At 44.6% G+C, this 26,745-nt stretch overlaps 1 protein-coding gene across 1 annotated transcript in view; it reads left to right on the top strand.

Moving 5' to 3' along the window:
* The window catches only part of LOC146020847 (aldehyde oxidase 1-like), an 89,120-nt gene that overhangs the window by 20,803 nt on the left and 41,572 nt on the right, over window positions 1–26,745 (top strand). Inside the window, exons 7-24 of the mRNA XM_083154366.1 lie at window positions 684–752; window positions 1,776–1,853; window positions 4,978–5,122; window positions 5,541–5,633; window positions 7,840–7,991; window positions 10,742–10,835; window positions 10,981–11,093; window positions 13,345–13,529; window positions 14,253–14,415; window positions 15,408–15,509; window positions 16,539–16,708; window positions 18,738–18,864; window positions 19,314–19,436; window positions 20,285–20,381; window positions 22,052–22,176; window positions 22,323–22,456; window positions 24,472–24,559; window positions 26,068–26,154. Coding sequence (XP_083010492.1) covers window positions 684–752; window positions 1,776–1,853; window positions 4,978–5,122; window positions 5,541–5,633; window positions 7,840–7,991; window positions 10,742–10,835; window positions 10,981–11,093; window positions 13,345–13,529; window positions 14,253–14,415; window positions 15,408–15,509; window positions 16,539–16,708; window positions 18,738–18,864; window positions 19,314–19,436; window positions 20,285–20,381; window positions 22,052–22,176; window positions 22,323–22,456; window positions 24,472–24,559; window positions 26,068–26,154 — 2,145 coding nt within the window. The remainder of the gene's footprint in view (window positions 1–683; window positions 753–1,775; window positions 1,854–4,977; window positions 5,123–5,540; window positions 5,634–7,839; window positions 7,992–10,741; window positions 10,836–10,980; window positions 11,094–13,344; window positions 13,530–14,252; window positions 14,416–15,407; window positions 15,510–16,538; window positions 16,709–18,737; window positions 18,865–19,313; window positions 19,437–20,284; window positions 20,382–22,051; window positions 22,177–22,322; window positions 22,457–24,471; window positions 24,560–26,067; window positions 26,155–26,745) is intronic.

The raw sequence follows: 26,745 nt of genomic DNA, 5'->3' as shown, positions 1-26,745 counted from the left end.
GACCGAAGTTCTCCCCAAAAGGCGAGAGCTTCGGCACATTGGGGAAATAGGAAATTGGGGAAATTGGGGCAAGGGTCGACCACACTACTCAAACAAACGTGACAAACTACAGAAAACGTGAAAAGTGCACGAACGTGAGAAGGAAGAGAAATAAATAATAAAGTGGACCCCACCCAGAAGGCCGGGGTGGGGGTGTGAAAAAATTGTCCTACCCCATCCAAAAGGACGAGGTAAGGACGTGATGCTTAACCTAGAGGGGGGGGAGTGCGCAGTGCAAGTGCTTACTTGTGCAAGGTGATTTTGGGGATCACCCGTGCAGGTTCAGCACCCCCGAGTTTCCCCGGGGGCACAGTGCAGCCTCGAACTCCAGGCAGCCGGCCAGTCAGCGTCCGACCAAGTGTTTCTCCTCTCCACCAGCAGGCCCTTTCCGACCCCCGGCATGGGAATGGATACTCCACCGGGCTCTTTCGGTGAGTCTCCCCCCGCAGAGGCCCAAATAGACCAACTGAGGAAGAAGAAACCACCTACTCAGTCCCGACGTTTCACCTCTCCCAGGGATTCAGTACTGGGCTGGGCTTTTCGCTGTCTCCCTGGCCGGGGGGGACATGTTTCCCCCGGACCAGAGAGCAATCTACTCGGCCACATATACTGTGTATAACAGGAGGTATCCTGTGTTTCCCCAGGAGCAGAGCTGTTGCAGACGTGAGCAGAGCCCCAGAGATGGGGAGATGGGGAGTAACCGCGAGGAGAATGTGAGTAACATTTATTATCTTTCAGAAGATGCTAAATAAATAAGAAAAATCTTATTGGTTGCTACCGGCAACATCCCATCTTCAATAGAATTCCCATCTTGGTAAATTTCCCCTTGGCTTCTAGCTGCAGGGTGTGGTTCTCTCACACAGTAATAGGGCATACATGAGGACAGCACCCTGAGGGCCCGATTCAGGTCCGATCGGTCATCTGCAAATTTGTGGACGACTCAGAATAACAAAAAAAAACACAAGTTTGTAGGGGGTGGGTTTTCTTTCTAAGTGTCAATATAATGGCCCCTTTAAAATACCGTAGGAGTTTGGCCAGCATCTCGCACAGCGGCAAAACTCACATGTCACTATATCCGTCCATATAAGTGCAAGGAAATGGGATCTGCTTCTAATGCTGGGTACACACCAGGACGACTAGGGCCCGATCCCCTCAATCTAGATCCAATTCCGACCAATTTGATGTAAATTGTGTGCTGATTGGGCCCTTTTCTGTCCTGGTGTGGACCGATACCGATCCGATGCGCGGTCCCGCGGGTCGGTCGTTATTGAGATCCTACCTGCTGCAGGTAGGATCTCAATGACGACCATACAGCCGGGTGCGGGTCGCCATCGGATCAGACCCGCTCACGGTGCACATCGTGAGCGGGTCGTGCCCTCCCGCGTCACCGTGAGCGGGTCGGACGAGACACTGACGACCCGCTCACGATGTGCATTGTGAGCGGGTCGCCCTGGTGTGTACCCTACATTAGGGTCACACTCACCCTTTAGCAAATAACACCCTAGACTAGGGTGACCAACTCATCCCTTTAATCCGGGACACATATTCATTATACAGGTTCTGGCTTTCACCTGGTTTTAAACTGCCACAGAACCTGTGTAAATAATATGTGTCCCGGATTAAAAAGTTGGTCACCCTACCCTAGACTGGCATCTGATATCCGCCATAAGCAGATTGTCCCATTAATGCCATCTGTCCGTCTTTGTCACCTGGACCTTTTTCCCTTTCTTTTGCAGATAACTACTTTGCTGCTGAACAAAGAATTGTCGCCATTGGATCCATCGCAGGAATTTATATTTCCTCCAGAACTAATTGTGAGATGTGCTTCTAAAGATCTGCTGTGTGCCTGATTCTGTGTCTGTGCCGTGTGCCTGATTCTGTGCCTGTGCCCTGTGCCTGTGCCAGATTCTGCGCTTGTGCCGCATTCTGTGCCTATGCTGTGTGCCTGATTCTGTGCCTGTGCCATGTGCCGTATTCTGTGCCCTGTGCCGTATTCTGTGTCTGTGCCGTGTGCCTGATTCTGTGCTTGTGGCGTATTCTGTGCCATGTGCCAGATTCTGTACCTGTGCAATGTGCTTGATTTTGTGCCTGTGCCGTGTGCCTGATTCTGTGCCTTTGCTGTGTGCCTGATTCTGTGCCTGTGCCGGATTCTGTACCTGTGCCGTGTGCTTGATTCTGGGCCTGTGCGCGGCACAGAATCAGACACACAGCACAGAATCAGGGACATGCCCTGATTCTGTGCTGTGTGTCTGATTCTGTGCCGCGTGCCTGTGCCATGTCCCTCATTCTGTGCTGTGTGTCTGATTCTGTGCCTGTGCTCTCTGCCTGATTCTGTGCCTGTGCCGTGTGCCTGACTATGTGCCATATGACTGATTCTGTGCCAGTGCCATGTGCATGATTAGGTGCCTGATTCTGTGCCGTGTGCCTGATTCTGTACCTGTGCTGTGTGCTTGATTCTGTGCCTGTCCCATATTCTGTGCCTGTGCAGTGTGCCTGATGCTATGCCTGTGCCTGATTCTGTGCCATGTACCGAATTCTGTGCCTGTGCCTGAATCTGAGTCAGATGCGCCTGCTGTGCCGTACTGTACGAGGTGGCAACCTGCTTGCTAATTAATGGCAATCAGATTACGGGTCAGGAAGATGTCGCCCCGCTAGAGTGAGATCCCGCCTTGTGAATTGATGTGCTCGCTGTGTGAATAGTTGTGTACATCTAGCGATGACTTCGCAGCCGAGCGAAAAGGTCCAGAATCCTTTGCTACAGGCTCATCATCAAATTATTTTTCCACTGGGCGCCGGTCATCGGAGGCTGAGAGTAGACAGGGACATTATTGGCGGCTACGGTGAATACAGGTGTAAAATGGGCAGTACGCATACGCAGTGTATCAATTATCGGCCGCTGTGCAAATTCAAACAGCAGCAGCCAGGTCTGAATCAGGCTCATTGTGCAGAAGGTTGAGCCGCCCACTGTTCTTCCATACATACCCGCAGTGGTCATCATTAATATCGAGACTCACACCAAGAGATCCATCAGAAGCCTTTCACAATGAGCAAGGAGGTGGGCTCACGCAGTGGTGGCAAGATAGGGGGGGGGGGTACTAATTACCTGGGCCCAGGTCTGATGGAGGGGCCCAGTGTGGCCCCTGTTACCCAGCAGAAGCGCCTCTTCTCAACCCATTACTGCTTTGTGCTGGCTGCAGTGTGGCCTGGGAGGTGCTCACTTTTCTCTCTGTATTTTATTCTAAGGGTGCTTGGCCACACCTCCTGCGATTTAAGCCCGCGGCGACATTGCCCGCGGCGACATTCCCACGCTGCGGATCAGTTCCGGGAGTGCATGCATATTGCTGCGTCTGCATAGTCACCAGTTGCTTTTAATGCGTGGTTTGCAGAACTCCGCGAGATCCACCCACATTTGGACTTGCATCTGACTCAGAATCAGGCGCAATCATAGGCGAATCTAGGGGGTGGTCCGGGGGTGCACAGGACCACCCATTAGCTCATTTTGTAGCTGAGGGATGAGGCTTTCCAACGAGCCCAGCCCCATGTCTCTAGCCCCCTGGGAGATACGGCCAGGCAAAGCTGGAACGTTTTCCCTATAGGATAACATGGGACCCGCTAATTCCGACCCCCACCCAGTTCAACGGCTGCCAGTTCCCCCTTCGGCATCACTGAAGCTCGGGATTAATCTCAGTCGAACCCAAATCTCTGGGCCTTTAATCTGAAACCAGGCTGGATCCATATGGGTTAATTGGTTCCAGGGATATTGACGTTAAACCGTTTTTTTTTTTTTTTTCATTTCTTAAATGTAATTTCATGACTGTTTATGTACTTTGAGGGCAGATTTCTCTGGAACCAAACAGCCCAGTTTCATGGGACCAAAATCATTCGAAGCCAACTCAAAAGTTCTTCAATATAATACTGGTCTCATGTAAATGGGTCAGTTGGTTCCAAAAATATAGCTGGTTGGCTAAAGGGGGGAAGGGAGAGGGGAGTGGTTGTCTCTCCCCCTCACACCGAAAATGCAGGGACTAGGCTGGTGTATAAGGGGTCAGCCTGGGAATGTCCCTGCTTGATCCTGGGACCATATTTCCGGGTAAATCCCTGCATTTTCTGTTGTGAAAGGGGCATTATTTCAAACAGCCGTGACCTGCAGTGCTCTGAATACAGCCGGGCAGCCCCCTACTCTCTGCCCAGCTGTCAATGACTGTCACCCCTGCAGCTTCCGCTCCAATTCTTCTGCTAGATTTCACCTCAGCTTGCCCCCCCTTTAATCATGTGGTGCCGGCGCCCGGTGTGCACCCCCGATGTCACGCACAACAACAGCGCTCACAATATTTAAAATGTCCACTCGGCTAGAGGAGACACCAGGAGGGGAGTGGGAGCGTGTGTAATGGGTACTATGATGTGCGGCATCATGTGTAATGGGTACTATGGTGCCATCAAGCAAGAACCCCCTAGCAATGAGCACGTAGGTAAGCAGCACTTATGTGGCAAATATGTAATGAGCATTACGGTTTGTTATATAGTATGTAATGGGCATCATGATGTGTGGCACAATGTGTAATGGTCATTATGGTGTGTGGCCTTATGTGTAATTGGCATTACGGCGTGTGGCTTTATGTGTAATGGGTATTACGGAGTTTGCTAAAATGTGTAATGGGCATTACTGTGTATGGTCTAAAGTGTAATACCACACCCCTTTTTGTGATGCCACGCCTCCTTTACATGAGGCCACGCCCCTTTTTTGCTGTGCGGCTACGCCGCGCAAAGGTCCCCCTCCTGTTGTCTCTAGATCTGGGACCACCCATTACCATAATTCTAGATTCGCCTATGGGCGCAATGTGCGCAGGCTGTACCCTAGCGCCTACATTGTGCGCTGCCGATAGTGGTAATAATCTCAGTAACATGTATAATGCAAATATACATTTATTTCCTACCTAGTTGGCGGCAGAGAAGCAGAACTCGCAGACGTTGCACTTCCGGGGGGACGCGGGGTCGTGGATTACAGCTTTTACCTTGCAGGAACTTCTGGATTTAAAAAAGAAATATCCAGCGGCTCCTCTTGTAGCAGGAAACACAGACATTGGTACGTGGCATAATGCAATGTAAATATTACCGCTACGTACAGTATACTCTAAAAATGTTAGCAAAGCAAAAAAAACACAAATGGGCAAAGCTATTCTGCGCTGCAGGTGGGGCAAATTGGTAGTTCGGTGAGTTTAAACTGAAATCTAAATTGCAGTGTAAAAATAAAGCCGCCAGTATTTGCCCTGCACAGAAAAACTATAATCTATCCAATTCTAAATCTCTCTGCAATTTTTGTGCTTTTTTTTACTTTGCTAACAAAGTTGAATCTGACTGGCCCTACTGTATATTAGTACATGTAACAGATCTGGTTGGATGGAGCTGTCTGCAGTTGCACTTTACGACACAGTGTCCCCGCTTGGGACGTGTATGGGGCAGTTAGTGCCGCCACAGTGACCATTATCACTTTCTCTTTCCAGGGCCTGAGATGAAGAGTAAGGGAATTATCCCGCCAGTTATTATATCTATTGGGAAGATCACGGAGCTTAATACTGTGACATGCACAAAGGACGGTACGTGGTCAGTCTTACCTCTAAACTGTGACAGGATTATAAAATCACCATCGGCATCCCTTTTGCCGCACACTTTAACAAAACTTATTTAACTTATAACTAAACTTAACACTACAAATAAAGAGACAGACACAAGTGCTGGCGTTTAAAATATATTGTCAAATTTATTAATTGACATTTAAATATCTCTGACTATTAAGTGGTAGGCGGCCCTAAAGAACGGTCATAGAAAGGAGGGGGTAAAGATCACATACACCATTCAGACATTGGTGTTCAAACTCTCCCAAACACACCCACCCGTCCGAATGGTGCAGCCATCCCCTGTCCCAAGGGGCATGTGCTGACGACATATCAAATGTCGGGAGACCGCACCCCACTATCCTCACATGATTTCAAATATACAAGACCGTTCTTTACCGCCGCCTGGAAAGAAGAAAAATAGGGATGGGAGGGAGGGGAAAGCTGGATCATAGAGGAAGTTCACCTTAACTTCCTTCTGCCTTAAGCATAGACAGCTCCACCCTAATCCCTGATTGGCTAATCCCTACAAAGTCAGATCCTAACAACTTGTTACTTAAAGTGCCACCAGCGCAGGTACCTTCGGTGGTTTATGACACCGCCTGCTTAAAACATCCCTCGGTTTTCTATCTCGCATCATACCAGTAATTAGCGTTGAGCAACGTATAGTAATTAGACGCCGGCCTAGTATGCACATTTATTCATAATGGTGGCTGTGACCTTATTTGCGGTGTGCATTTACCTCAATCGTCAACAATTCTTCATTATTTATTTATTTAAAAGTCCATTAGCGTTATGTTTGTCATGTTTAAAAATCCCTTTGAGGTCAGTAGAGGTATGGACTCCCCTCCTCACAGCTGCTGGCTAGAAGTGTAGTTGCGCCACCTTGAGGATTGTTTTTGTATTGCTATATTTCCCTCATCGTTAAGCCTGGCAATACGGTGCCAGCCTCCTACTGTACCCAGCAAATGGCCACTATCTGCTTTCCAGCAAACATTACCCCCAACGTCATACTCGCTAACGGTGTGGTGTATGTGGCCATTAGAGAGTTAACTATCAATGACCTCATGGATGGTACCATTGTGGTTATCAATGATATCAAATTATTGATGGGTTTACCCGTCACAGGATATTTTTGCTTATTCAACAGAGCGTGTGTTGGTATTACCCTCCACCCATTAGATGGAACCCAGGACAATGCCAGTGTCAGGGTTTTCGGCACCCCTGAAAACTACAGATTTGTGCTCTACATGCCATACTATATAAAGGGACAGTGGTCTTACAAGGAAGGGGTGTGGTGGCGCCATAATACTCCCAAATCAAATTTTTATTTATTGTTTATTAACAGTTTTTGTATAGAGCAGCAAATTCCATTTTGCTTTACAATTGGAAATAAGGCTACACAGTAGCAAAATGCTATTAACATAACTGATTCATATTACACCACACAGTGCCCCTTATTTGCATTATGCCACACAGTAGTACTCCTTATTCAAGTTTCTCTACATAGTAGTACTCCTTACACAGAAGTGTTGCTTATACACAACCTCCAGAGTCGTAGTAGTGCCTCACAGTAGTATTGCCGCTTATACACATAATGCCCACAGCACTAGTACTTATTACACAAAATGTCCACAGTAAGTGCCCCTTATACACATTTCTTTCTGTCACTACATCAACACTAGTTCCCCCTACCATTACAGGTGGTAATTTACTTTATCCCCTGACATGAACACACCCTTACTGTACTCAGCCATTGCTTACCCCTCCCTCTACCGGTCCACCACATGAAGGCATACATTTGCTAAAGATTCTAAAAATGACAAGAGGTGATGTTGCCCATAGTGACCAATAATATTCTGTCTATCATTTTCTAGGACATAATAGAGAAATGATCAAATCTGATTGGTTGCTTTGGGCAATGTCACCTCTTTTAATTTTTAAACCCTTTAGTAAATTTACCCATAAGGAGTCGTAGTAGTCGCAGAATGCTAATTAATCTGCATACGGGTGGAAGTGCAAGAATTTTTTGTGCGCGTGGCTACCGCCACGTTCTCTTGTACCACTGTGCGCAGATTCTGCATCTGACAGAAAATAATGAAGGATTAATTTATTAGAATTTTTCTTTCATGTTCTATTCTATAGGCTATTCTATAGTAAGAGTGATGTATGTTCTCTGCTCATACAGGGATATCCATAGGTGCTGCCTGCTCGCTATCCATGCTGAAGGATACGCTGGTGGAAGCCGTCTCTCACCTCCCAGATGACAAGACCAAGACTTTCCGGGCCCTGTTACAGCAGCTGAGAACCCTGGCAGGGCAGCAGATCAGGAATGTGGCTGTAGGTTGTTCTATGATACCTCAGTGTGGGGAACTCAGAAAGTGCGTTATAGTGACCAAATAACAATAGTGCAGGGGCCAATATTGTTCTCTTATACTGTATTAACCCTTTGAGTGCCATCATCTCTTTGAGCGATGTGCAAAATACCCGCTATAAATCCCAGCGTCGCTCGCATTTGTTATATAAATTCAAATTAAAAAAAGTTGTGTAATAAAATTAGATTTCCTATATAAGGTAACATTACCGGTCATTGTGATGAAGAAACATGTTTGCTTGGCAACTTTCACACCAATTTTCGACAAATTCACTCAGCACTCAAAGGATTAAGACAATTTAAGGGCAGTTTGATCCAAAAATTATCTGAACTGATCTTACCAAATTAAATATGTAGTCTGTCTATCTATCTATCTATCTATCTATCTATCTATCTATCTATTTATATCTATCTAATGTTTGTATATCTATATATCTATCTATCTAGCTATCTAATCTATTTATATAATCTATCTATCTATTTTATCTAATCTATTTATCTATCTATCTACTTATCTATCTATCTAATCTATGTATTTATCTATCTATCTATCTACTCTATCTATCTATCTATCTATCTATCCATCTATCTCTCTAATCTATTTATATCTATCTAATGTATTTATATCTATATATCTATCTAGCTATCTAATCTATTTATATAATCTATCTATCTATTTTATCTAATCTATTTATCTATCTACTTATCTATCTATCTAATCTATGTATTTATCTATCTATCTACTCTATCTATCTATCTATCTATCTATCTATCTATCCATCTATCTCTCTAATCTATTTATATCTATCTAAGGTATTTATATCTATATATCTATCTAGCTATCTAATCTATTTATATAATCTATCTATCTATTTTATCTAATCTATCTACTTATCTTTCTATCTAATCTATGTATTTATCTATCTATCTATCTATCTATCTATCTATCTATCTCTCTAATCTATTTAGATCTATCTAATGTATTTATATCTATATATCTATCTAGCTATCTAATCTATTTATATAATCTATCTATCTATTTTATCTAATCTATTTATCTATCTATCTACTTATCTTTCTATCTAATCTATGTATTTATCTATCTATCTACTCTATCTATCTATCTATCTATCTATCTATCCATCTATCTCTCTAATCTATTTATATCTATCTAATGTATTTATATCTATATATCTATCTAGCTATCTAATCTATTTATATAATCTATCTATCTATTTTATCTAATCTATTTATCTATCTATCTACTTATCTATCTATCTAATCTATGTATTTATCTATCTATCTACTCTATCTATCTATCTATCCATCTATCTCTCTAATCTATTTATATATATCTAATGTATTTATATCTATATATCTATCTAGCTATCTAATCTATTTATATAATCTATTTATCTAATCTATTTATCTATCTACTTATCTTTCTATCTAATCTATGTATTTATCTATCTATCTACTCTATCTATCTATCTATCTATCTATCTATCTATCTCTCTAATCTATTTATATCTATCTAATGTATTTATATCTATATATCTATCTAGCTATCTAATCTATTTATATAATCTATCTATCTATTTTATCTAATCTATTTATCTATCTACTTATCTTTCTATCTAATCTATGTATTTATCTATCTATCTACTCTATCTATCTATCTATCTAATCTATTTATATCTATCTAATGTATTTATATCTATCTAATGTATTTATATCTATATATCTATCTAGCTATCTAATCTATTTATATAATCTATCTATCTATTTTATCTAATCTATTTATCTATCTACTTATCTTTCTATCTAATCTATGTATTTATCTATCTATCTACTCTATCTATCTATCTATCTATCTATCTATCCATCCATCTATCTCTCTAATCTATTTATATCTATCTAATGTATTTATATCTATATATCTATCTAGCTATCTAATCTATTTATATAATCTATCTATCTATTTTATCTAATCTATTTATCTATCTATCTATCTACTTATCTATCTATCTAATCTATGTATTTATCTATCTATCTACTTTATCTATCTCTATCTATCTATCTATCTATCCAGAGGCGGTTTTTACCTATAAGCTGCAGGGCTGCAGCCCCCCCCCTCCCCCCCAGGAGGAGCCAGTCTTCACTGTGATTGGCAGTGACTTCCTATTGGAAGTCCGACCTGCCAGTCACTCAAGTCAGTCCCATTAGGAGTTGTTCTCTTCCTCCGGGATTCCTCTCTATGCGCAGCTGCGGGGCAGCCCCTAGAAACAGGTTCTGCTCATGCGCAGTACCGTGGGTAATACTGCGTAATGCGCCGGACCCAGGACCGTCCATACAGTTCTACAGTTCTGCTCCCGAAGTAGCCCCATAGAGGCTGGGGGCCAGCGCATGCGCAGTACCGAATAGGTGATCGGGACAAGAAAATGGAGGCGGCGGGGACCTGCGGGGACCAACAGAGGTGGCACCGGAGGGGGGGTGGCATCTTGGCGGCCCCTCTCCTCCGAAGAGGTAAGAGCTGCCACTGTATCTATCTATGAACCGACTGTATCCATCTACCCTTTCCTTTTGGTTTTCATCTAATCTTTTGATACAAGATAGGCCACTTCCAGCATTTGGACTGCAGTACAGCTGATGGTTGCGAAACGCGTTGTTTTTCCTTTGTTTATTACATGTACATAATCTCTGATTATTATTTCAGTCGTTAGGTGGACATATAATTATACGTAGCTCCAACTCCGATCTCAACCCCATTCTAGCCGCCGGCAACTCCGTTCTCCAGGTGGAATCAAAAGGTAAATCCTATTCTGTACACTGACAGAGTAAACGCATCCCATTACAGTAGCTGCTGTGGGACGGATATTGTCTTCCTGTTAGAGGCTTGTGTAATAATAACATTTGTGTCCAATAACGGTGTAATAATATATAACTCTATCACAGGAGGGGCTCGTCGGATCCCCTGCAATGCCGGATTCTTCCAGTGTACGGATTCCTCATCCTATCTCCTGCCGGAAGAGGTCCTGGTGTCTGTGCTCATCCCATACTCACAGAAGGTGTATTATCTGTCTGCTACCTTGCAAATACCTGCTTGCCTGCTCTGTATATTGTATTTTAGGGGGGTGGTAGTTACTAACTTCCGGGGTCCCAAGCTTGCTGGATGGTCTGCGATGGGTCTGGGTGCAGCAGTCTTCTCTCCGTAAAGGCGGCGAGTTGTCGATTTCCCACAGGGCAGGATGTACTAAGCCCTGAAATGTGATAAAGTGGAGAGTGATAAAATACCAACCAGCTTCTAACTGTCACTTTTCAAACATAGCCTGTAACATGGCAGATAGGAGCTGATTGGCTGGTACTTTATCTCTGTCCAATTTATCACTTTTTAAGGCTTAGTACACATGGCACTCATAATGGATCTGTCCCTGGCTAAGATAAGCATGGTAACAATATATTTTTAAAGGGGTGTGGTCACATCTCTGTGGTTAGGCCACGCCCCCTGAATTACTGGGGCACAGGGTATACTACACGCACCTCCCAATGACACCTGTCAGTGTAAGGCATTCACTCGCCTGTCTCCCAACTATTCCCAAATACTTAGTTGTATGTTTGTGTTTATTTTTGCATGATTTATTGGTACTTGTTTCCTAGCACGGCACCCGTCGTAGGTGATCGCATACCTTAAGTTAAGGTATGCGATGGACGCGACCGACGCGATTTCAGGGCTATTTTTAGCCTTTTCCCCGACAATTAAAAAATCGCGTCCATCGCATGCCTTAACTTAAGGCATGCGATGGAAGCGATTTTAAATAGGGAACAATGTTAAATGGGCCAATGGACTCGATTTTTCATTGTATACCCACCCTTATGGGTATTTTACATGACAAATGCCCCCCCCCCATTGTTAACGTCACTGCAGGGAGCCTCCGAGCTTTTCATACCCCCACTTTCCACGTCGGTGTGGAGTTGATATTATATAGTGTGGCGAGCGCAGCTCGCCACCGAGCCCGAAGCGTGGCGAGCGGACGCGTAATACCTGTGAAGTAATGTGCGGCCCCTCGCGGGGCTCGCCAAGCTTCGGGCTCGGTGTCTCGCTGCGCTCGCCACACTATATAATATCAACTCCACACCGACGTGGATAGTGGGGGTATGAAAAGGTCGGAGGACACGTACCACCGCCCCTCGCGGGCTCCCTGCGCTCGCCACGCTTCGGGTTGGCGTTGATCGTGGGGTGGCGTTAACAATGGGGGGCATTTGACCCATTAAAAATTGGGGTCAATCAATGTAGATCGCATCGCATGCGATTTGGTTTCCGGGGGGTCCCGATGGATACAATTTTTATCGTTGGCGCCGTGCTAGGAAACAAGTACCGATTTATTCGATACATTTATCAGGTGATAATAGCCAGAGGAAGGTTTTCCACAAGTCAGCGTAGGCGCCTGACTAGGACCCAGCAGGTCCCAAGGGGCCCTATAAAGATATCCTGGCTGTCCAAAATGTTTCCGGAGGTGCATTACGTGACTGCCACATGACATTATGACATCACATAGACCTTCCCACACTCCAGGGCCGCCACTAGGAATCAAGGGGCCTGGGACCGACCTTCAGTCCAGGCCCCCCCCCCCCCTCCCAGTGCCATTACGGATGACGCCCCCCCCCCCCCCCCCTGTACCATTACGACCGGTTGCACTGTGTATTGTGCATGCCTAGCTGGGGGGCCGCCAGCTGGGGGAGGCGGTGTGTGGCCTCGGGGGTGGGTGCTGCTGTCGCTGTGGGCAGCTGGACGGGTTCCTCCAGAGGCCGGGGCCCGAGACAGCTGTTCCTATAGCACCCCCCTGTCGTCGGCCCTGCCACACTCTCAAAGTCCCTTTGATGTTCCATGACAGGATAAAATATATTTGGACGCACAGAATGGTGACATCCGCTGTATGTGGGCCGTCCGGTTACTGTACATGTGACACAGAGACTAGACCTTCTCCCAAAAGACCTAGCGCCTGATTCAGACTTGTACACAATGCTGATGTTCACACAGCTGAGCATTATCGGAAGACTGCGCAGGCGCCATGGTACTCTATCGCTGCCGGCTGCAACCAGCATCAAACATATAGTGCTATGGCGGAGGGCCCCAAACCAGTATCTTGCCTAGGCCCCATGAGGTCGGAATCCGCCTTTGATTATAGCAGATGTGTTTCTTGTAGTACTATCTGTTCTAAACGTATTTTATTTCCTAGAACTACTGGTAAGGTATTTATGAATGTGACTATCTCTGGCTTTAGTGACTCATTATACCTGTTCCCGTGCCATCTGCGGCAGTGGGAGATTGTGTCCGCTTTCAGACAAGCACAGAGGAAGGTCAACGCTGTGCCGATAGTGGTGGCCGGGATGAGGATCCTCTTCTGCGACAATTCAGACATCATTAAAGACCTGAACATTTACTTTGGCGGCATTTCCGAGAGCACGGTTTGCGCAGTGAAAACCAGAGAAGCGCTGGTCGGAAGGTTGGTTTGTGCCATCATTTTATGTCATTCTGAATAGTACATTTCTGCAGAGTGTCTATTGGTCTCCAGTAAAATGGCTGCCACATGTAGAGTGTAACTCAATAATGGATACTCTGTAAGATAGATTTTATTTATCTGTGTGTTACCCTGAAGAGGTGAGAATGTACATGAATGGAGTTAGCTATGCAGTGGGTCAACCTTCTGGATTTGGGGCCTGATTCTGGTTCACTCGGAAAAGCAAACTCATTATTTAATGGACAAAACCATGCTGCACTGCAGGTGGGGCAGATGTAACATGTGCAGAGAGAGTTAGATTTGGGTGAGTTAGTTTGTTTCGGTGCAGGGCAAATACTGGCTACTTTATATTTACACTGCAATATAGATCTCACTTTGAAGTACAAACCCCACCCAAATCTAACTCTTTCTGTACATGTTACCTCTGCCCCACCTGCAGTGCAGCATGGTTTTGTCCATTAAAGAAGAAGTTTGCTTTTACGAGTGAACCAGAATCAGGCCCTTGGTGCCAATTCTCAATACAGCCCACACTCTTGATCGCTGTCCATAATCAAACTTTGCACTTGCATAGTGTGACTGACGCATAAAAGCTCAAATCTGAAAACAGATTGCGTCCGCCTCTTAATCACACTCAACATTCATCGTTATCCCCTGTGCCCATTATTACATGGAGCTGTGGTTGTTAATTGCATGTGTTGCTCTAACCAGGCAGTGGAATGAAGAGATGCTGAGTGACGCGTGTAGATTGATATTGGATGAGATTTCTCTTCCGTCGTCCGCTCCTGGGGGGAAGGCGGAATACAGGAGAGCATTGACAGTCAGTTTTCTCTTCAAATTCTACCTGGAGGTCTTACATACCCTGAAATCAGAGGTGAGATGAATCTGGTACTGTAAGTGTAAAGTATAATGTAGTAGTTTGCGGTTGGATATCTGGAGACGTCGGTGCTCTGTCATCTAGAAGTGTACATAGGGGGTGATTCAGGTTGGTTTCAAAAGTAAACGACTTCATTAATGGACAAAACCATACTGCACTGCAGGTGGTGCAGATGTAACATCTGCAGAGAGAGTTACATTTGGGGGAGTTATTGTGTTTCTGTGCAGGGTAAATACTGGCTGCGTTATTTTTACTCTGTGATTAAGATTTCAGTTTGAACACTCCCCACCCAAATGTAACTCTCTCTGCACATGTTACATCTGCCCCACCTGCAGTGCAGTATGGTTTTTGCCCATTAAAGAAGGAGTTTGCTTTTGCAAACCAACCTGTATTAGGCCCATATGGCCTAATTCATGTCTGTACACACATTTATGCGCAAGTACAAATATTTAGGCTACGAATTGCTAATCATTGCAAGTGAGGCTGTCGGCCAGAAAAACATAGACGCCCATCGAATCCATCGCAAAGTGCTCACAGATGCTGGTGGTAGCCCAAATTGCGTTCCATTATGACAGGGTGTACTTGTGTAGTTTCACGGCGCCAGCATGGCGCCCTGCTACTTCCGGGTTCTACGCTCGCCACAAACTATGTTAAAAAAAGTAACTTAACTCCATGCCAACATGGATAGTTCATACCCCCACTATCCATGTTGGCATGGAGTTGATTTTAAATAGCGTGGCGAGCGTAGCGAGCCACCGAGCCAGCAGCGTGGGCGAGCGAAGCGAGCCCCGCAAGGGGACTCAGACACACGGCGCCATACTGGTGCCGTGAAACTACTCAAGTACCTGACAGGGTACTTGGATGTATCTTTCAGAGTACATGTTTGTTTTCATAAATTGATGCTGCAGATTTGTTCATAGTTTTCATTCATTGAGTAACATATGCATAAGAAGCACGATTAATATCTATTATTGTACATTTTCCCACAGTATAGAGTGAACGATCGCAGCTACCCAGCGGAGATTTCACAGAACAACGTTAAAAATGGCATCAGGCAAAGTGCAAAACCAAGAAGTGCACAGAAATATCAGGTCAGTACATTCATAGGTGCCGATTTATGTTTTTGCTGGTGGGTGCTCAAGCCAAGAATATAGAGGAGTGGCTTCATGGGAAAGGGGTGTGGCCACAAAATAATACCAATTTATATTACGGAGCACAGTTGTCTCCAATATTCAAATTACGGCAACAGAGTTCCACATATATAAATGCCCCCACAGTGCAGGTACATAAATGCCCCCACAGTGCAGGTACATAAATGCCCCCACAGTGCAGGTACATACTGTAAATGCCCCCACAGTGCAGGTATATACTGTAAATGCCCCCACAGTGCAGGTACATAAATGCCCCCACAGTGCAGGTACATAAATGCCCCCACAGTGCAGGTACATAAATGCCCCCACAGTGTAGGTACATAAATTCCACCACAGTGCAGGTACATAAATGCCCCCCACAGTGCAGGTACATAAATGCCCCCCACAGTGCAGGTACATAAATGCCCCCACAGTGCAGGTACCCCGCAGACAGAATACACTCTTCCCGACATACTGTTTCCCAGGTGGCGGGTCCGGCAATGTGGGTGCTGCAGCCGCAAATTAGCAAGTTAACATGGCGTCCCAACAGCGGGACCCGGGCCCGTGGGTGCTCAACAATTTCTGTGGGTGCTCGGTAAGGTATATGACTAATGTTGAATACTTTTGCCATTGATGGGGGAGAACCAGATGGTTTCCCAGCAGATGCAAGGAATTGTTTTTAAATTTTTAATACAAAGTGCCGGGATACAGAGCTTGGCTCCACCCTCACACTCCTGCGAAGCTCCGCCCCAAGCTCTTATTGGCCCACAACCCACGATATTGTAAAGCAGGGCTGACAATCAATGGGTGAAACCAGCAACGGTTCCCTTGCAGATGGTTTCACACTATTGAGGTAACCCACCGATGGCCATGCCGACCATCTCTTGGATCCAAGGTATAGGAAACCCCTGTGTTCTCTAATTGTTGCACATCAATGTAGGGTTGTTGTTTTTTTTTTTTTTTTATATGAATTGCTTGTGTCATTCCCAGGGTGCTGCAGCTCATCAGCCCATCCAGGATACTGTAGGGCGGCCCGTCATGCATCACTCCGCCATGATGCAAGTGTCCGGAGAAGCGGTGTACTGTGACGACATGCTGGCCGTCGATGGAGAGCTCTTCATGGCTTTGGTGACAAGCACAAGAGCTCATGCAAAGATCATGTCAGTATAGCTATACAGTGTAGGAGATACACTGACAGGAGCATGGGGAGTAGGGGAGCCAGGTGCAGAGCGGCTGGGAGTGAGAGCAGCAGAGGACAGGCAGCAGATCAGCGGTGGCCAGGAAGACCATGCACCATCTATCCTTCCTCAGCAGGCCTGGGTTAGCTGGACATCTGCTTTATCTCAGGACAGCTCTGATTGGATGCTGCTCTGCGCTGTAGCCAGAAGTCACATGGATCTAAAACCGCTTCATTTCTTTATTCATTTGCCTGAGCCGCCGAGGCTTAGACACCAATAAGAGATAGGTCCTGTCCCGCTTGATGTGCAGGACTCTAAACAAACATCTCTGCTATCTATCCCCACCCCATGCAGCAAACGTTTGCCTATATATGGGTCATTAGTGGGGTATTTGTGTTATTAAACACAATAGGAGGTGAATCCGTGAAGCATGTCTGTCTCTGTTAGTTGTTTGGTATAGCTAACGGACTCAGGAGACAGCACCAGCTGGTGGTAAAAGCGGATCAGTGCAGAACCTCTTTATTCAATAAAACTTATTCATTTGTTTTTTATTTCTTCAGAAATATTAATTGGGTTTTTTAATGGAACACCAGCAGATTGTTTTTATGCAAGAAAGTACATTTAGAGACTTAAGGGAAGACTAATCTAACGTTTAAAGAAGAGACTCCAGTCTTCTCGTTCTCCAGGGAGGCTTCATGCCCTATCCCAAGATGGCCGCAGTGATCTCTGCTGAGTAGGGATGTCATTGTTGCCTTTGCCATCTATGGCAAAAGTGCAACTGGCCATCATTAGTGTATAAGTATGCAATGGATGACCATCAATGTTTTGGGTCATCCATTGCTTTGAAAGATTGTCAAGTGGGGGTGGGGCTTTGCAGGTGTTGGAGGTGGAGCTATGCTCACTGTCCCAGCCCCTTGATGAAAAAATAAAAACAAAACTATTCAGTTAAGCCTGACATTGATGGTGGAAAAACATTTGGTTCTCCCCCATCAATGTCAAAATTATTTCGACATCGGCCATGATTTCCAATCATCGATGGTCGATTGCTGAGCATGTGCAGTGATGTACTGGGAGATAGAAGTCTGCTATACCCCTTTCACACATAGAAATTTTTAGCCATTTTGATGATAATAATAATTATGATAATAATAATAATAATTACACAGTGGTCTCACTCACCTGCATATATGTTGGGTCCTGTGGTGATGCATATATATCTACATCCTGGCGCCGTGAACCAAGGTCGAACTGAGACCTGCGAATTTGCCAGTTTGCTAGTCCCAGCTGATTTGATCCTGCTTAGGTCCAAAGAGACCTGAGATTACTTGAAATCCACAAGCTGTTCCAACTTCCCTGCACCGCTACCTGTTTGCCGCATTCACTCACTAGCTGGTGAGCTGTAGGAAACCTCACTCTCTTCAAGCACCACCGCTCCATCACCAGTGTGCATGTAACAGTGAGTACGGATGTAGCCGCTCTTAATTAACCAACACCACAGATTAAGTAACTGTGCTGTACATTGTGTGAGTTATCCACTGGTGTGTGCCTCTATAACTCTGGAATATCAGCACCTGTACACTCATCATTTCCAATAGATCCCTCAAAACTTAAATGTTCACATTTAAATCATGGTAAAAGAGGATTTGATCCTGGTCTTACATTACAGCTCTGTTATAAAGCAAAGCTTTCAGTCCCTCGCCATAGAACTCCTCCCACATATTTAGGACAGGGAGGGAGCAATGAATATGACATTACTGACCCCGCCCTGTCTATGAATCGGCCAATGCACACAATGCATTTTTGCTGCGTCTGACTTAGAACCAGCCTCCTTATCTGCACATGGTAACTTCAGAGGAGGTACGGTAAGTATAATTACATTTTGAAATACACCAGAAAAACATTATCTGCAAACTTATAAGGAGAACAACAACATATCTGTACATATCATCTATGCAATAAGTATGACTCATCGGACTGTTCTAGCTTATTGTGCGCTCATTGTCCTCTATAGATCAATGGATCTGACCGAAGCACTGAGTATGCCGGGAGTTTGTGATGTCATCACTGCCAAAGATGTTCCTGGGAGAAATAACTTTTCATATTATAATTCTCCAGACCAGTTACTGGCAGATACAAAGGTATGTCGTGTTGTCCTAATGTGCTACATAATGAGCAACTCTGTCACCTTCTCTGTGCTTCTGCCCCTCCACCAGGCAGGTCACAGGCAGGAGGTTCTCAGAAGTAGGTTGAGATGCCTCCAACCTTCTAAAGAGGACCAATCGGATTGGCACCTTCTCAACTTGTCCTTTTTGGAAGGTTTGATACATCTAACCCTTAGTATCTTAATACAGAGGATACTGTACAGACTGTATGACAGTATGCTGTAGAGATTGCTCCAGCCAATCAGCTCCCACTTGTCATGTGATCAGCTCCTAACTGTGATATGTTAGACAAATGCCAGTTGTGAGCTGATTGGCTGTTGCACCATTTATGCAACGAGTTTTATTATTCACAAAAAGTTTTATTACCCGTTGGTAAATGGACCCTAGTATTATGATTGTTTATTGAAGGATATACATTTTTATAGGTCCTTTGTGTTGGGTATATAGTGTGCGCTGTGGTTGCTGATACACCGGACCACGCTCACCAAGCCGCCAGACGGGTGAAAGTCGTTTATGAAGACCTGGCACCAGTGATTCTCACTATTGAGGTAGGACCTGATGGAGCAGGGATGATTTCATGGTGGTTATATTATTCTTTAAAAGCAATATTCAGATGTATCTATTATCATAGTTTATAACATTACCCCTATTTTGTCTCTAAAGCTGGGTGCAAACTGGGTCGATGGCCATATGGGCCAATCTATGGCTGATTTCCCTTGAGCCCGATTGCCTGTAAACACCAGAATGATTTGATTAAGTATGGCTCCATCACTGCTCTGTCCTTCATTAGCATAGACCAGGTCTCACGCGTCATCGTTCCGGTTGAACATTCAGCACCGGGACAACCGGGCAGTGCCGCATTAGACCACGGGTAAAAAATGCCGGTATGCAGCCCATATAGGGGGGAGATGTCATAAAATGTCAATTGCAAGAAGTACATCTGCCCAAAAATATAGAACGCGAGAGTTAGAGTTCCGGATCCTTCCTTTCGTCTTTTCTCAAATGCAGGTCTACTGGATAGACCTTTCTCTCATGTGGCACCAGAACGCCCAAATTGTTTATATATAATATGATTGCTGCTTTAATGCCCACCTATAAATCAATCGGTTTAGAAAATGCTTCTTGATTAATAACCTCCTTAAAGGGCTTTAGACCGTTATTGGCTGGTTTATATTACGGGCGCTGTTCTTGGCCCAATTCCCCATTGGGCCTTATTTATTCTGCAAGTTGTTGGCCTATATGGACTGATCCGCCAAGAGCAGATCTCTGAAATTGGACAGGAACATCTGAATTTATTAGCCCATCGCTACACATGACTAGACAATATATAGCGTTATTGTGGTTAAAACTGTACTGTGGTTGAAGTGTTCACATGTTGTGGGTCCTTTCTTTACAGGACGCAATAAAGCACAACTCCTTTTTTGAACCAGAAATGAAATTGCACCATGGTAACGTTGACGAGGCTTTCGGAACGGCAGACCAGATACTGGAAGGTATGGCTGATTATCCCTCTTTTATTTCCATATGTGTGTGTGTCTCAGCGCGATTATATATTGTATCAGTAGGACCAAAATATCCTAGTATGGTGGCTACATCAGGGGTTCTAGACCTCCCATCTCTCCCCCCCATTCTCTCCCATACCCCGCCATGGACTGCGCCAACTGTCAAGACAATGGGGCTTCTGAGACCCCAGCCGTTGGGCATCCTCTTCTGTTTAAAGGGGTAATATGACAAGGCGCTACCTAGCGGAGTTGATCCAAAAAGCAGCTGTTTTGACGGCGGTAGTCCCTCTCCATGGTAAACCTATGGTTACCCAAGGATAAAAAATATAGAAACAGAACTCTAATGAGGCTTCTAGGCAAATTAACTATTCAAACATAAATACAGTGATGTTCGGCTAAAAAGGACATTGGATTTGATATAATTCTAAACAATCACAATAGCAAAATGTATTATTACATAATGAAATAGGTTAAACTAATTAACACCAATTAAAACATGACAATCAAGTTTCATGGAATTACAAACACGAGCAAACAATTGTAAGTATATTGTGGAATAATTCCCTGTTCCTTCAAGAGTCCTGGTAATTAATTCTCAATCTGTACAGATAGTCGTTGGGGGAAATTAACTAAGATGGGCATTCTATTTAAGATAGGTTGTTGGTATGGGCAACCAATCAAATACTAACAATTATCTTCTAAAAGGTGATAAATAAATAAGAAGTAGATTCTGATCCCTCGTAAAAATAGAAGGCCCATCAATTTCCCCCACTGAGTCCAGCGTAAGATCTTTAAAGCAGAACAGATATTCTGTTACCCTAGAGGCATGGTGTATGCTGAAGAAGTCCAGGTAGAGGGTTAGGGTCCACATATCAATATTCACAGCAATGTATAATGGTAGCAAAACTGATGCGTTTCGCCATTGTAGACTAACTGCTTTCTCAATGGTGGCCTTCAATGTCCAAACTCATGATTCATCTAGTCTTATTAAAGTCTTCTGATTACAAACTTTGTGCAATTACTATTCTGTTTAATAATACATTAAAACAACATTAGTTAATAAAAGGAGGCAACTCCACCATGAATATTAATAGCAGGATGAGTTTTAGAAGAGACCTAGTTCTATGATGCCTCCGCCTGAGCAAGGCATAGATTTATAGAGAAATATTAGGGATAGATTGGTTGCTTCATTTCGGAGTTATGTGGCAAAACGTCCGCCTGCCATTTACAATGCATCACCATTGTGCTCTGGAAAATGTGACCTTTGGTGAACTCTCTGGGCACACCTGCTGGCTGACCTGGAACATGTGATCTGCTGGGTGGTCTGGAAACTGTGACAGTTATTTGCAGCCACCCACCAAGCAGGGATTTTTCTAAATGGTTATAAATCATAGGATAGACAGTGTCTAGGAGTAAACCTACGCAAGCACGGGGAGACCATACAAACTCCACACAGTTAGGGCCATGGTGGGAATGGAACCCATGACCACAGTGACGTGAGGCAGCAATGCTAACCATTACATCGTCCGTGCAGTACATAAAATACAGATATGACTGTTCAGCATTATAATGGGTAATAAAGATGTTATACTACATCTATCTATCTATCTATCTATCTATCTATCTATCTATCTATCTATCTATCTATCTATCTATCACAGGGGAGTTGTATATTGGAGGTCAGGAGCACTTTTATATGGAGACCCAAAGCATCCGTGTGGTACCGAGCAGGGAGGGCCAGGATGTTGATATCTATGCGTCATCACAGGACCCAACATATATGCAGGTGAGACCACTGTGTACTGTGCTGTGATGTTGCAATGCTAACCACTGTGCCACACACTGAGCAGCTATGGAGATGTTTTACATGGTTCTATATACATTATAAAACATTTTGGCATATTTTATCTTCTGTTCTTCTTTCCCTTACAGGAACTTGTGGCGACAGCTCTGGGTGTACCGGCCAATCGCATCACCTGCCACGTGAAGCGCATAGGAGGGGCATTTGGTGGTAAAATTGTAAAGACAGCCTACATAGCAGCAATTACTGCGGTGGCAGCAAAGAAGTAAGTGTCACTCTACGCTTCCCCAGGAGTATAATATGTAACACAATAATAAATACGTCCGCAGTCAGCAGTTGTGCTGCACATGCCAATTAGACTGGGACACAGGTGTGTGGTTTCCAGTCCCACCAACTTGTCCAGAGGTATATAAACCCTGACCAGACCCATACTGTTATACCTTTGAAAAAGTTGTCTGTGGACGACGAAACGCGTCAGACCGAGCGTGTACAGTGTGATTCTTTTTGGATTACAAACAGAAGCCTCTCTCTTGGACCAACTCTCCCCCTCCCAATTCTTCCAAACTGTTGGACATTCTACTGGACATCAGAAGGGTCACCACCACCTGTTATTCACTGGAGCCTCCTTACCAAGGACTGAACCAAAGCATCCATATAAAATCAGGATCAGGTTTCTAACTTCCAGTCAGGTTTATGGATACCCGCCATTCCAGTTTCCACAAACATCTAAGTGGGAGATTGCGATTTCTCTACTCAGGAGAGTAACACTGGGAACAAGTGAGATACTGTTTATGTATACACCTACGCTTAAGTATTCATGTAATCCACAACAGGCTGTATACCATCTTTTTATTTTTATCTAATGCAATTGCTTTTAAGTATTGACGTTTTAATTAGTAGAATAAAACATTTGTAATATCCAATTGGTCAAACATATATATTTTTTCATAGCTCTCCACCACCTTTTGTGTTTTCTTCTTGTGTAGTTTCTGGGGGTTGACCTCCCCTTGGTGTGAGCAGCTTGCCAAACAAACCATCTAGAAGCGCCTGTATATATTTCTCCACCTAGGTGGTTTAATATACAAACCTAGACTGGGACAGCGCATGGTTGGCAAATGAAAACCTGGCATACAAGGAGAGTAAGACAATGAAAAAAGATTATGGTGCAAGATGTGTGGTCCAAGCGGGCTCACACCCATTTTTGAACACTTATTCCTTCAGACAACACGTCGGCGGCTCCATCACTACACAGATCACTGGGAACATGACTCGGCGACCATTTTCCTGGTGTTTCATGCATGCGCATTAGTAAAATCACTGGGGAAATCTTGTTGCAGACATTTTCCCGTAGATCTTCGCAAGCACGCTACACTTTGGTACAGCGTGAGGGCCTCCTAGTAATTCTAATGCTCAGACTACTGAGCTGCAGGATAGAGAGGAGGAGACCGTCACCCAGGCGGAGACTGCACACGACCCATTCCTCTTGTGCAGCCCAGTCAATCCATCTTCATGGATAAAATCAAGAGAGGGCTGGTGAAGTGGCAGTTTTAGGCTTCTCTTAACATATAGGCCTAAAACATAGATGAACTGTATGCCTGGGGAACATACTTGTGTCTATATAATGGAAGCAGAGTGTGCAGTCACAGTGCACTTGGGCACCCCTAGTGGAAGGAGGCCCACACTGCATGCCCTACACCCACTGCAAATACTTAACCTAGTGGCCGTGGCTGAAGAAATCCCTGAGAAAATGGTGGTGGATTCATTTTCCTGTTCATGCCCAGCAGATAAATCACTGGGAAAATGGCCCTTTAGGCACAGTGCCAGTCTACACGGCACATGCTGTAACAGTGGGCACACACGTAGGCTGCACACAGATCCTCTCCTCCGATATAAAGTCCATTGGGACTAATTGTGCGCTCATGTGTCCTGGGATCATTCCTGTGCATCCCTTTGCGGTTTCTTCTAATACTGTATGTCCATGCTATTATTACATACCCTCCAACATCTGAAGAGCAAAAACCGGTACAAATTCAGATAGGGGGCGTGGCCACTGGTAAAAGGGGTGCAGCCATGCTCCCTTTCCTATACTTACAATGGGCAATTGGAGACCCAAAAAAATGACAGGACATAAGAAAATGGTACTGTACGTGCCAAAAAGTTACAGTTTGTGGGTATGTTATTATCGATACGCTGGTTGGTGTAAATCAGAATTGCTCGTATACAGGAGAATGTATCCACAGGTTGTGTTTGTAAATCCAGCGTTGTCTTGTTGTCATCTAGAACCAGGCACCCGGTCCGCTGTGTGTTGGAACGGGATGAAGACATGCTCATCACCGCTGGCAGACACCCGTATATTGGGAAGTACAAAGTGAGTTCTATATTCTACCATAATATCATTACTTGAGCATATTGTATCCCAGTAATAATTACATTTGTACCGTCACCGAGTTATGGCATATGGCACTCTAATAAGAGCAGGGGCTGTTAGTAATACCCCTTTCAGACAGAAAAAAAGACCCGGGAATTACCCTGGTCCAGGAGTTTTTTTTTCTGTCTGAAAGGGTCAACCCGGGTCTAAAATACCAGGGCTTCAACCCTGGAATTCAGCAGGGTTTTTCCTGGGTCTGAATTCCAAAAACCCGGGTCGCCGGCTGTCTGAAAGGGTGCAACCCGGGTTTTTGGGATTATTACACATTCTTAGGCACTGATTGGCTCTCCTGGTGGGGTGCTGGCTGATTGGTTGTGAGGATGGGCCTCTCTGAGTAGCTGGGAGGCCATGGCACTGGGATTGGCCTCTGAGGTCATTAGGGAGCTGAAGAAAGGACAGCATGGCCCACTGGAAGGAGCAAGACGTGAGAGCTGGTGGCAGTGAGAGGGGAGGAGGAGATCTGCAAACTGGGACAGTCAAAGATGCCACAGTGTACTCAAACATTGCAAATATACTGACAGCCATGTGAGGTAACATGTACCTACCAGTATATAAAAACAATAAAACATGTTTACAACATATCCTTGTCATGCCATGGTTAATGCAATGCAGTGAGCACTTTTCATGACCTCATCTCTGTGTGCCTTTAAAACTGTCCTTTTCTTATGACACACAGTATATTGCAAGGAAAATCAGGCTTCTGTGTGAAAGGGGTAGACACGGGAAATACCCGGGTTTGGAAAGGGGGTTAGAGCTTTTAGCTGAGTCTTACCCGGGTTTTTGTATCCAGGAAATACCTGGGTTTTTGGGGATTTTCTGTTTGAAAGGGGTATTAGACTTTTGGGGAGTTTTTTGACAGTTCAGTGTTAATTACCATATGGAAAACTACTCATAAGTCCTAATAACAAATGCATACAGGACCTGTATGTAAGTGTGTATCCAGAGCTCCTGAAGAAGCCAGGATATGCAGGCAGAAGGGGCCAAGCCATGTTTTTGGCTTGTGGGCCGTAGTTTGGCCATTCCATGGTTCTAGTAATGGTTGGCGGATTATGGCAAACTACTGTGTCAACCGCAGTTGTAGAAATTAACATGAAGAGCAGAAAGTGTACAAAGAACACACCAGGTATTAACGGAAATGATTGTGGAGTGAAAATACAGACTGACACTGGGCCCTTGTGCCCTAGGACGGGAACCCTGCGTGGCACCTCTGACTGTATGATAAGTGTCATGTAGTCAGTGACTTCCAGGTTCCGCCATTGGACCCCCGGTGTCTTCTGCTTTCAGCTATACAATTGTGGTTGCGCAATTAAAATAAGGAGATGTATAAATGTGAATATGCCCCTTGGCCTACTGCTCTCCCTGCATATTACTAAATAATCTTTTCACGCTGTTTTTGCTGAATGTTGAATTTAAATAAATATTAAAATGTTTCTGACTTTTTATTGTAGGTGGGTTTTATGAATGATGGCAGAATTGTGGCGGCTGACGTCAGTTTATACAGTAATGGCGGCTGTTCTGGGACAGAATCTATTTTTGTAAGTTGTGAACACTTCTCAAAAAGTTTATTTTTCAATCACTGGAACTTTAAAGGTACCCACACACGGTTCAATGTGCTCCATGAGGTTTAAACTAGATCCCATTGCATCTAGTTCAAAATGCATGCGATACGCTACAACAGCATGTGTTTTCAACTAGATGCGGTGTGTTCTAGTTCAAAAAGTAGGTGTTGTGCAAACTTTTTGTACTTTGTGATGCGATGTGCGCGGGAGCAGTCCAAAAATGTAACGTGCTTACAATCTAGAAGGAAGGGGAGACAGACAGATTACAATAGGTGCAAGAAAGTGGGTGGTGCCTAGATAGCAGGATGTAAACAGGCAGGGGGTCAGAGAATCAGCTTCAGGACTAGTTTATGCAGTGGAAGGGTACGCCTTGATGAATAGGTGGGTTTTCAGTGGCCGTTTGAAGCTTTGCAAGGTCGGGGAGAGACTAATGGAGCGAGGGAGTGCGTTCCACTGAAGGGGTGCAGCACGGGCAAAGTCCTGTACTCTAGCGTGGGAAGCAGTGATCAGGGTGGAGGAGAAACGACAGTTGTCGGCCGAATGTAGAGGCCGGCAGGGTGTATGAAT

Source organism: Crinia signifera, chromosome 7 (genome assembly GCF_055691185.1).
Source record: "Crinia signifera chromosome 7, ASM5569118v1, whole genome shotgun sequence".
NCBI lineage: Eukaryota > Metazoa > Chordata > Amphibia > Anura > Myobatrachidae > Crinia > Crinia signifera.
Note: the sequence above shows the minus strand (reverse complement) of the source record. Positions and strands in the feature narration are given on the sequence as shown.